General features: G+C 42.4%; 1 protein-coding gene across 1 annotated transcript; it reads left to right on the plus strand.

Moving 5' to 3' along the window:
* Positions 1–8,072: 8,072 nt before the first annotated feature.
* On the plus strand, positions 8,073–10,121 carry aplnra (apelin receptor a). Its single transcript, XM_024438952.2, has one exon. It carries the CDS (start codon positions 8,292–8,294, stop codon positions 9,375–9,377), a length of 1,086 nt encoding a protein of 361 aa, XP_024294720.1. The 5' UTR covers positions 8,073–8,291; the 3' UTR covers positions 9,378–10,121.
* Positions 10,122–12,665: the final 2,544 nt, after the last annotated feature.

Raw genomic sequence — 12,665 nt, forward strand, 5'->3', positions numbered from 1 at the left:
TTCCTGTTTGAGCTTTTGTTTTTAAATAGGAAATAGGAGGATAGAGTCGTCATCTGATTTGCAGAAGAGAGGACGAAGGAGGGCCTTGTATGCGTTACTGTGAGTAGAATAAAAGTGGTCTAGATTTTTTGCACTCCTAGTGGAAAAGGAGATGTGTTGGTAGAAGTGAGGTAGAATGGTTTTAAGTCTCCCCACGTTAGTCTCCACCTACCAGAAACGCTGCAGCTGGGTTTTTGCGGTTTCTTGTTTGTTTATGACCCCATACAGTTTGTTGAGTGCCAAAGTGATGTTGGCTTGTGGGGGGGATGTAGACAGCCGTGATATTTATGAATGAGAACTCTCTTGGTGAATGAAAAGGTCTGCAGCTTACTATGAGGTATTCTATATCAGGTGAGCAAAAGCTTGAGATTTCCTTCACACGGAAGCAGTGCACCAGTTGTTGTTTATGAAGAGGCACACCCCTCCCCCTTTGGACTTTCCCAAGGCGGGTATCTTCCTATCATTCATGGAGCAACCGCTGAGTTCTCTGTTCAGCAGCCAGCCAAGTTTCTGTAAGGCATATAATATTATAGCTTTCCAAGTCTCTCTGATAGGAGACTCCAGAACAAACCTCATCCATCTTATTCTCGAATGACTGGACATTTGCGAATAAAACGGAGGGGAGCGCCGGTCGATTTTTCTCTTTATCGTAGTCTCACCAGGACGCCAGCCCATCTATCATGTCTATGCCTGCAGCGTTTTGGTAACCCATGAAACCAAGGATTAGGGTGTGTTATGACAATGGTATAGCTGAGTCTAAGTCGAAATCGAGGTTAGTAACTGTTGATCGGATGTCCAAAAGTACCTGTTCTTAAAAAAAAATAAAGATAAACACGAAAAAGTAACTAAATAGCAAAGTCGGGTTGGAACTCTTAAGATGTCTGCCTTCTCTATCAGTGCTATCTTTCCTTAGTCCTTTACAGAGAGCGTATTACAATGTTATAATATAACATAACTTGTTTCAAAATGTCAGAAACAGGGTCAGGAACCTTCCCCACAGTTCTTCAGGAGCTGACTGACACCCTATGCCTAGTGTCTTACCTCAACCACAGGCCTACTCAGGTGACTCCAGGCTGTGACCCTGGCCCCCTCGTCCCCCTGGCCCTGGGCGCCTGGGTGTGATTTGTTGGGCTTGGGGTCTGGTGCATTGGTCCACAAATCAGGAGGGCCAATCTGTTTGTGGCTGACAGCTTTATGCTTCAAACAGGTCCCTGGTCACAGATGTTCTACCAACTATTGCTCCTCACCAGACTGGAGCTGACATGTGTCCATTATAAATGTCCCCAAAGTTCCCTGTTTCTGATCTCACTGAACTTTGTGTGAGTGAGATAAACAACAGATAAATTGCACCCTCTGCTCACTTGCTGTTCAGGGTATATTGGACATTCATAAAATCCAGCTGTGCACGTAGAACCTGTTGTTTTATATGGAGGTAATTTAAGGCAATCTAAGCCAAAGATGGCTGTCAGTCAAAACTCAATTCAAAGAATATGAAATATGGGAATTCTTGAACATCCACTCCCCGAGGTGATTGTGGAGTTTGGTTCTTTCCAGAACACTCAAGATGACCGATATTATGTTTGGATTGTTGGAAGGGAAACAACCATGTTTATTCCTCCAGCTCCTAAGATGGTTAAAACGTGTTTCTTAGAGTCTGCAGGCAGAGCAACACAGTCGTGGTTTGACCAGGGTCACAGTGAGACAGAAGCAGTCATATTGCAACAGCAGGGTTATTTGAACGCAAAATCAAAAGCACTCACAACTGTGTTAGGGACACCTTAGCCAGCTCTCACATGTGTGGTCAAACCCTGAGGAAGCAACAACAAAAAAACTCTGGGACAGGGAAACACTTTTACCAAGGTCACAAAATACACTTTAGTAAAATGGTCACAGTGTTAGGAATATGTACAAATATGTGAACAGATGAAGCAAGAGAAATCAATCAAATCTTGATTATAATCTAATAAACACAGATTTAAGTATGGAAAGATAGTTTCATGTGCTTCAAACGTTCAATATTAGTTAGTAGGCTTTGTTTTTATCTGTAAGGATGTCCCAGAATGAGACGATGGGCTAATCTGACCATCTGTTTCTTATCTGTCCTCCTTAATTTTCTACATTTGTAAATGTATTTATCTAAAGACTTCTAGGCCTGAAAACAGCATGCAGCCAAACCTCTGCCTGGGGGGTGAGATGGAGGCGGAGCACTGCCTAGATGTGTGTGCGTGCGTGACTTCATGGGGAGGAGTGTGCTTGTCTTCAAGGACTAAATGCATAGTTTTTGCCTGACAATATTTCCTTCCCCTTTATTGTGTTGTCGTCCTGCAAACCAAATCTATTGAAAAAAACGTCTTTTTTTTCTGAGAATTTTATAATGTACAGTACTCACACATGTAACAAGGTGAAACACTTGAAGATCTTGAATGCACCCTAAGTCAATGCCAGGTGTTGGTAATTGCCAATTAAGGGTGGGCCTGCCAAATGCCCAGGTATAAAAGTTGTGTTTTTAGTTATTTAGGGGATAGATACCCTTAATATGTAGGTGATTTGCCAGAAAGAATACAAATATTGATTGAAATGTATACATTAACGATTGAATGCCTATAAATGTGGTGAGGAAACTGATGATTTAACGCTGAAGAAATTTGGCTTGTCACCAAAAGCACTCACAAACTTTTACAGACTTCTACAGATGCACATTCAAGAGCATCCTGTCGGGCTGTATCACCGCCTGGTACGGCAAATGCTCTGCCCACAACCGTAAGGCTCTCCAGAGGGTAGTGAGGTCTGCACAACGCATCACCAGGGGCAAACTACCTGCCCTCCAGGACACCTACATCACCCGATGTCACAGGAAGGCCATAAAGATCATCAAGGACAATAACCACCCGAGCCACTGCCTGTTCACCCCGCTATCATCCAGAAGGCAAGGTCAGTACAGGTGCATCAAAGCAGGGACCGAGAGACTGAAAAACAGCTTCTATCTCAAGGCCATCAGACTGTTAAACAGCCACCACTGACATTGAGTGGCTGCTGCCAACATACTGACTCAACTCCAGCCACTTTAATAATGGAAATTGATGGAAATTGATGGAAAAATGTATCGCTAGCCACTTTAAACAATGCCACTTTACATACCCTACATTACTCATCGTATATGTATATACTGTACTCTATATCATCTACTGCATCTTTATGTAATATATGTATCACTAGCCACTTTAAACTATGCCACTTTGTTTACATATCCTACATTACTCATCTCATATGTATATACTTGATATCATTAACTGCATCTTGCCTATGCCGTTCTGTACCATCACTCATTCATATATCTTTATGTACATATTCTTTATCACTTTACACTTGTGTGTATAAGGTAGTAGTTGTGGAATTGTTAGGTTAGATTACTCGGTTATTACTGCATTGTCGGAACTGGAAGCACAAGCTACACTCTCATTAACATCTGCTAACCATGTGTATGTGACAAATACAATTTGATTTGATTTGATTTGGTGTGCTTGTTATTTATTTTTTTTCCTTTTTCTTTTAACCAGGAGAAGCCCATTGAGACCCAATCTCTTTTTCAAGGGAGACCTGGCCAAGAAGGCAGCAACAATCAATACATTACAGAATTACAACATACTACAATACAACAACATGATCCAGCCTAAAAAAAGCATTTACACCCCTCCCTAACAGAGTCTCTCATCAATATGTTGTTGGCAGCAGTGATTGCAGCAAGCCCTAGGTGCTGAAGATGGTGTCCGAGATTAGCTTTCATTGAGTTGCTTGAGTAATTGAGAATAAAACCTATTTCTGTAGACTTCTGGCCTGATCATTCTCATGCTGCATTTCTTGATATAAAGAACATGTGCATTGTTAGCTTAGGCCCGAGGACCTAACTTGTTTGTAAAAAACAAGTGACATAATATTGGCTACAGGAAGAGATATTTATGTTTATTTCCCCCACGTTACACACACACAATAAATAGCTGAGAGCTGTTGGCTTTCTGGAGGATATTAGACAGTGAGTACTGCTGACCGTGTTGCGTCTACAGCATCGACAGCATCTCCATGCTGATGAACAATGGCTCAGAAGTGTAGTGAGTCCAAACATCTTTGTGCTCTGACTTCTCCCAAATATCCCCATTGCTTTGTCTCTGTCTCTCACTCTCACTCACTCCTGAGAAGCTGCCCAGGGCTTATTTTGTAAATCAGGAGGTGCCTGAACAAAACATGAGCTCGAGAGGGGCGATACCTGGGGAGCTCTGAGGGGCAAAAATCTACTTTTTCTTGTTCTGAGAAATCAAGGCTATTCCATGCGAGAAACTGAAGATCTGGTACAACGCTGTGTACTACTCCCTTCACAGAACAGCACAAACTGTCTCTAACCAGAATAGGAGTGGGAGGCCTTGGTGCACAACTGAGCAAGAGGACAAGTACATTAGAGTATCCAGTTTGAGAAACAGACGCCTCACAAGTACTCAACTGGCAGCTTCATTAAACAGTGCCCGCAAAACATCAGTCCAAACATCATCAGTGAAGAGGCAACTCCGGGATGCTGGCCTTCTAGGCAGACTTCCTCTGTCCAGTGGCTTTGTTCTTTTGCCCATCTTAATATTTTATTTGTATTGGCCAGTCTGAGATATGGCTTTTTCTTTGCAACTCTGCCTAGAAGGCCAGCATCCTGGAGTCGCCTCTTCTCTGTTGACGTTGTTGCTGGTGTTTTGCGGATACTATTTCATGAAGCTGCCAGTTGAGGACTTGTGAGGCGTCTGTTTCTCAAACTGGGCACTCTAATATACTTGTCCTCTTGCTCAGTTGTGCACCTGGGCCTCCCACTCCTATTTCTATTCTGGTTAGAGACAGTTTGTGCTGTTCTGTGAAGGGAGTAGTACACAGCGTTGTACCAGATCTTCAGTTTCTTGGCAATTTCTCACATGGAATAGCCTTCATTTCTCAGAACAAGAATAGACTGACGAGTTTCAGAAGAAAGGGCTTTGTTTCTGTAATCGAACCCACAAATGCTGATGCTCCAGATACTTAAGTAGTGTAAAGAAGGCCAGTTGTATTGCTTCTTTAATCAGAACAACATTTTTCAGCTGTGCTAACATAATTGCAGAAGGGTTTTCTAATGATCAGTTAGTCTTTTAAAATTATAAACTTGGATTAGCTAACACAATGTGCCATTGGAACACAGGAGGGATGGTTGCTGATAATTGGCCTCTATGCCTATGTAGATATTCCATTAAAAATCTGCCGTTTCCAGCTACAATAGTTATTTACAACATGAACAATGTCTACACTGTATTTCTGATCAATTGGATGTTATTTTAATGGACACAAAATGTGCTTCTCTTTGAAAAACAAGTACATTTCTAAGTGACCCCAAACTTTTGAACGGTAGTGTATATACTGTATTTTATACCATCTACTGCATCTTGCTGCTTGGTCAATGCTAATCCATATATTTATATGCATATATTCTTATTTCATCCCTTTAGTAGCTGTTGTGGAATTGTTAGATTACTTGTTAGATATTCCTGCACTGTTGGAACTAGAAGCACAAGCACTTTGCTACTCTTGCAATAACATCTGCTAACCATGTGTATATGACCAATATAATTTGATTTGATGCACAGATCACTCACAGGTGATGGCCAATGAGCTCAGTGCCAAACATCTATTTTTTTTTTAAACTTTGTATAACAATATTTGGAACTTGATAACATATTTTGGTAGGCTACACAAGACAGATAAGTATTGTCTTTTCAGTAGGAGCCATTTTCCTTCCAACCGGTGTTTTCCCGCGATTGTATTTAAAATATTGCGAAAGGCCTGTTTTGTTTTCATGCTGTTCACTGATAGATTTACCGCGTTCCCGACCGCTATGCCTTTTTGTTGGGCTACACACAATCCACAGTGAAGCTATTTTATCTTTTTTGAACACGTTATTGTTGATCCTCTGTGGCTAAATTATAAGCCCTCTAATTGTGTAGTAGGCTATTCTGAATTATTTCATTTATTTCTGAAAAGACAGGAGTAATTATACAACTTTGGCAAATGTATTAAACATTTTCAGGGTGCGGCAGCTCCTCCAGAACTGTTCGCGCGGCTATGATTCTATAAGGAAATAAATGATGAAGTGCAACGCTGGAGAGATGAGAGTTGCAGGCTCATGTCTATCAGAGCAGAGAAAGGGAGAGAGATCATAGAAGGTGAATCTCGTTCTAGTTCTGTGAGAGATGCAGGCACGCTTGTCGCACAGGCACCACAACGTGTAGATCGCAAACATAGGTTAGTTACAATGTTGCGCAAACCATAAACTCGTTCCGGCCCAACCCGAATCAACACTTAGAAAATCAGGCCTGGGCTGAAAATCTACTTTTCACATGACGTTTTTTTTAGGTGGCAGAAGAATAACGAAGAGTCACTGAACTGACCCTCCAAACCTTGTTTTGTATTTTCCTGAAAATACTCTTCTATGATCAGAAAGATTTTGACATGCACATTTGGAATTAAAGACACTTTTATGTTTCTTGATTGTTTGATGAACATCATATTCTACATACTGTAAACGTTTCATCTACCCATTCATCTCAAAGATTAAAAGAGGCTTTAACTGTATGTGATCAGAAACTTAAAAAAGGAGAGGGTGCTTATATTTATCCTATTTCAAGTGTGAATTGAAAATGTTTTTTTTTTTTTGCATATGCCAACTCCCCCTGAGCCACCTTTGGGGAGTGGGTCACAGCCACAAAAAAAACAAGATCTAGCTGTAGCCTATAGTTGAAAAATCACTGCACTTGTTTCCTTAAGTGCATAGGGACTGAGCACAGCTTGGGCGGTGGGAAGTGGTCCAAATAGGCCTAACATTTTTCCTCAACACAATTTTTACTTCAGTTTCTAAACAGTTTTATTTAAAAGCCGGAGTATATTAGTTTATGTTTAGTTAATTAGTTTAGTTTAGTTTATTAGTTTAGTTAATTTTGGCATTAGCAAGTTGAGCCAATAGGCCAAATTACCGCGGTCAAAGTGAGTCAATCAAAGACGGGTTAAGGCGAAAGCAACGTTTCCTTTTGTTATTGTTTATCCTGCATGTTTTTGTCTTTTTATCATGGAAATTAATCCCTAGAGGTGAGAATTAAATTCACACACCCTCTGAGCTGTCTGTTTACATTGAATTTAATCGTTAAAACCGTTGAACCAATTGAACCAATTCTAAAGTGCCCGCCTATCAATCTAATTTTTTTGCATTGGCAGCTGAATAGTATTCCTTATTATTGTAATATTTTAACTATCCTATTGTTATTGTTGCACTTTATAACATTTTAATTAGAGCATGTTGATAGCCAAATGTAAGTGGCAAGACCATCAGGTTAGGAAATAAGCACTTACTTTTAGCATTGTTGCATTTACATTGTAATGTAGTAGTTCAGTCGTGAATTAGAAAACTTGCCTGTCCAGACATGCCGTGAACCCTAAAGATTGAGCAATAGTTCTCAAAATCAGTTCAACATCTTTGAAACCGTGTGTTTAATTGATTGGTCTAATGTTGAAATCATTGCAGGTGCACCAAACATGTTGTCTTTTTACAATATTTTAACAAAACATTTGCATTGGAAGTAGCACTATTTTCTATGAGCTTACTGTCTATAGTCTCTCAAACCTGTCGAATTAGTCTGTATTTTTTATGCACTATTTTGAAAATGAAAGGTTATTCATTTAAATTGACATAACTTAAATTGATGTCAATTCTAAACAATAACCTTTTCAAAAATATTTCAAAACATATACGTTTTTAGGGAGCCAAATTAACCGTATATTTTCGCTTTTCTTTCCATTTTCAAATTATATGAATAAAGCTTGACGGGGCGTCATCGCAACTGGATATATCCTAGTGTGTGCTGCGCTAGAGAGAGGTAAGAGGAGGGTGGTGCCGGGGCTAAGTGTTTAATGGGGAGGGGGATTCGTCCTGGGAGGGAGGGAACAAGGGGTGTGGAGCACTGAGTTTAAAAAGCCAAGCAGCATTGCCCCACTCACTCATACTGTCTGTGTTCTTCTCCAGCGACTGATAGGGACTGACCATTCCTGTAACATGAATGTTTCTCTCGTTTTCAGCGTTGACAATTGGTTTATTTGAATTTTACTGAACCAGTTTTGGACTGCACAGAAACGTTTTTTTCCACTCTAAAGGATTTTTAGCATTATAATTTATTTTTCGTTCCAAACAAAAAATTGACTTCAGCATGGATCCAACTGTGGAGTATAGAGATACCGATGATTATTATTATGGTGACAATGAAACTATGTGTGACTACTCTGAGTGGGAGCCGTCCTACTCCCTCATCCCTGTCCTCTACATGCTCATCTTCATCCTGGGCCTGTCTGGGAATGGAGTGGTCATCTTCACCGTGTGGAGGTCCAAGTCCAAGCGCCGAGCAGCAGACGTCTACATAGGCAACTTGGCCCTGGCTGACCTCACCTTTGTGATCACTTTGCCCCTCTGGGCGGTGTACACTGCATTGGGCTACCACTGGCCCTTTGGTGTGGCCCTGTGTAAGATCAGCAGCTATGTGGTGCTGGTCAACATGTACGCCAGTGTCTTCTGCCTCACCTGCCTGAGCTTTGACCGTTACCTGGCTATTGTCCACTCTCTGTCCAGCAGCCGGCTGCGGTCGCGGGGCACAATGCTGGCCTCCCTAGGGGCCATCTGGCTCCTCTCAGGCCTGCTGGCCGTGCCCACTCTGCTGTTCCGCACCACCATGGACGACATCAACAGCAACCGCACCACCTGTGCCATGGACTTCAGCCTGGTCACCCTGAACGAGAGACATGAGTCCCTGTGGATTGCAGGGCTCAGCCTGTCCTCTTCCGCCCTGGGCTTCCTCCTGCCTTTCCTGGCCATGACCATCTTCTACTGCTTCATTGGCTGCACCGTCACACGGCACTTTAACAACCTGCGGAAGGAGGACCAGAAGAAGCGTCGTCTGCTGAAGATCATCACCACCCTGGTGGTCGTGTTTGCCATCTGCTGGACCCCATTCCACTTGCTGAAGAGCATGGATGCCCTCTCCTACCTGAACCTGGCTCCCAGCTCCTGTGGATTTGAGCGCTTCCTCCTGGTTGCCCACCCTTATGCTACCTGCCTAGCTTATGTCAACAGCTGCCTCAACCCCTTCCTGTACGCCTTCTTTGACCTGCGCTTCCGCTCCCAGTGCCTGTGCCTGCTCAACCTGAAGAAGGCCATGCATGGACAGATGAGCTCCATGTCCTCCACGCTCAGCGCCCAGACACAGAAGTCAGAGGTACAGTCTCTGGCCACCAAAGTGTAAAGAGTGGGGAGGGTTAGGTGGAGTGGAACCGCTGGCTGGATCCCTGTGCCACCACAGGAACACTGACTGGCAAACGCACAGACTTTTGGTGTCCGTAATGAAATGCTTTTAAGGTGTAAAAGAGACAATGAACCATATCAGATGAATTGACTTTGTTTTCCTGAACATGGGTTTGCATATATGTTTTCATTCTTGAGTGTATGTGCATTTCTCTCCCATTTCCAACCCAACGGGTGCTTCACTGGGTAGGGGAGAAGCCCAGGGAGTCCTCGACCCTACAGAGGTTCCCTCTAATCCCTGGACTGGACCCTGAAGCTGGGGCCAGCTGGCTGATCTCCATATCGCTGCTTCCTTTTCTTCCACAAACTTTCACAAAATGACAGAGGTAAATATTATTTTCAGACACAATCATTTTCCTGTTGTCTTTTTCAAATGTTATTCTTTACTCTACAAGGGACCAGAATTCTGAACAAAGAGGCAGACAGTCATAGAGGGTTTATTTGTGTTGTTGTTACGTATTTCATATGCAAACCTGTTTACACTGGGTAAATCACAAATTTGTACAGTATTTTCATACTTTTGCTGTTTAAGATGTGTTGATATTTTTTGTTTTATTACAAGCACTTGTTAAATGAATTAAATGTTGAAGAGGGGAAAGTTTGTTTGCAAAGAGACTATCTTCTTAAGCTTGTTGTTTGTGAAGGTAGGAGACTGGGCGGAGGGGGGGGTGATGTAAGAAGAGCTAAGGTGTTGCAGCTTAATTACATACTTTGAGGAGGAGACAGGGTGGGGGGCAGACAGGCAGATGGCAGCAGACAAATGTTGTCGGGAAGCAGGTGGGGTGGGGGCTTTACAGTGCACTCTTGGTGTCAGAGGGGAAAAGGAAACTTCATGAATGTTTTATTATTATGCATATTTGTTGTATTTTTTGACATCCGTGTAACTAACTACTGTATTAAAGAAATATGTTCTATAAAAATAATGTCCTTGTTGATCTTTTTGTTGAATTTCCTCAAGAAATACGGGTATGTGTATTCTCTTTGTCTTTGGTGCTGTTTGAAATAACACACAAAGTTCTGTCTTTCATGAAATTCATGACTAATTGTTATGGTGTGTTAATGCTTTATTCATTCTGCACATGTGAACTTTCACATTAGTTTCATCAGAGAGTATAGGATTTCAACATCATTCTGTTATTTCAGTGATAAGGATGCCCAGAGGGCTGCAGCTCTGCTATGAATGTCTTGCTCTTGGTTTACAGCACTGGACCAAACACTCGACCCTATTCAATCAAAACCGGTATACAGATCTGACCGATAGGGAAAAACAACATTCCTCCTACACTATTGCTTTTGTGTCTGGATACAGGTTTTGATTGAATAGAGCCTTGACTGGATCACACTATACTGATGTGATTTAAGCACAGCAAGGCGTGAGCTTGAACTTGTCTTGAAACATATTTTCATTGAGATCCTTTATCATTTGACTTCCAGGCAGAGGTTTACTTAACTGTGTCTAGAGACTTTTACAGCATGTCACGTTTCATTCCCTAGAAATACAAACAAATATTGGCACAGCGTTGCACCAGTAGGGGAACTAGTTATACTGGGCTGGACTGGGCTGTCTATTCGGTGGCAGTTATCGTAGAGGTTAGAGGGTTGGGCCAGTAACTGAAAGGTCGCTAGTTTGAATCCCAGAGCCAACAAGGTCAAAAATCTGTCGATGGGCCCTGAAGCAAGGCACTTAATCCTAATTGCTCCAGGGTTGCTGTCGATAATGGCAGACCCTGGCTGTAACCCAACAGTCCGAGGGTGTCTCAGGGAGAGTTGGGATATGTGTAACAGTATAGCTTCCGTCCCTCTCCTCGCCCCTACCTGGGCTCGAACCAGGGACCCTCTGCACACATCAACAACAGCCACTCTCAAAGCATCGTTACCCATCGCACCACAAAAGCCGCAGCCCTTGCTGAGAAAGGGGAACAACTACTTCAAGGTCTCAGAGCGAGTGACGTCCGCGATTGAAACGCTATTAGCGCGCACCCTGCAAACTAGCTAGCCATTTCACATCGGTTACATATGCACAAAAAAATCTAATTCAGACATGCGTATTAATACACACTTGTACATGTGTGACATAGGACAAATGTAAGCACCAACCAAATTATGATCATTATTCACTGAGAGTTTGCGGGTCAACACCCCCACATGTTGGCTGAATAACGGGGTCATTACCAATGAGTGACTCCTATGAGGGGCCCTTTGATTTGACAGTAATGAGCTCTGTTGGACATAATCATGAGTTTTCGGGTGCTAGGTTCCCAATCCTGGCATAAATTGGGCTGCAGGACAAGTCGATATTTGTCCCTGTTGACAAGAGATTGCAGTCAGAAGCACTGAGGAGGGACGAGGTGGGGGGAGGAGGGGGTGTCTGCAGATGCTCCAACCGACAGACGCCGAAGATAAAAGCGGATGACTCTGCCTGCTGAGATCAGAGGGAGAGAAAGAGAGACAGACAAAGGGAGACAGAGTGGGAGAGAGTTATTGGACAGGATCATCCTTTTACAGTTTTGTCAAATTTCATCCTTTAGCACAGCCAAAACTAACTACATATGTGAAATAGTGAGAGCAAGAAGTGATTCATCTTTCTGTGTGTGAGAGATCATGTGTTACTCATTTGCCATCTGGGAAAGGGAACGTATTTGACAATGATAGAGCATAAAATAAATCCCATATGATTGTAATTCTGAATTATGCCATAACCTAAACCCTTAAAGGACCACACAACAGTCAGAGAAAATTACACAACTAAATGCAAGCATTCAAGTTTGAGAGACTACTCATGTTGATTGTTACACCTGGTTACCTGATTACAAACAAACTACTAATAACAGATCATGTAAGAAGAGATAGGATGCAATCTTGCATATGGTAGACTGGCCAGACCTGTTGTTGTTATTGAGATGAGTTGGACTGACAGCTTGTCTGATGGTGTTAGCCAGTGGCAGTTTTTGGATAACTCACGCAGAATACCAGCTGACCAAGGCAGAGTGGGAATATGAAGGCTACAGCCAGTGAAAAAGCATCAGTGTTAGCTTTTTAAAATCCCAGACACACTTTCTGTGATTTTGTGTGTGCGTGTGTGCATGAGTGTGTGTTTAGATCAGCCTTTCTTAAAATATGGGTCACGGACCTGTTAATGGTGGGTAGCGACATGTCAGAGTAAATGTATAATCATTTCATGAATGACTGGAATTGATTTGGCCAAGTGCAACTGATGATGTGCTGTCAG

Source organism: Oncorhynchus tshawytscha, linkage group LG12 (genome assembly GCF_018296145.1).
Source record: "Oncorhynchus tshawytscha isolate Ot180627B linkage group LG12, Otsh_v2.0, whole genome shotgun sequence".
NCBI lineage: Eukaryota > Metazoa > Chordata > Actinopteri > Salmoniformes > Salmonidae > Oncorhynchus > Oncorhynchus tshawytscha.

Bases quoted from the DNA above. Each gene is read 5' to 3' on its own strand.
- aplnra (XM_024438952.2), top strand. From the start codon at position 8,292: ATGGATCCAACTGTGGAGTATAGAGATACCGATGATTATTATTATGGT.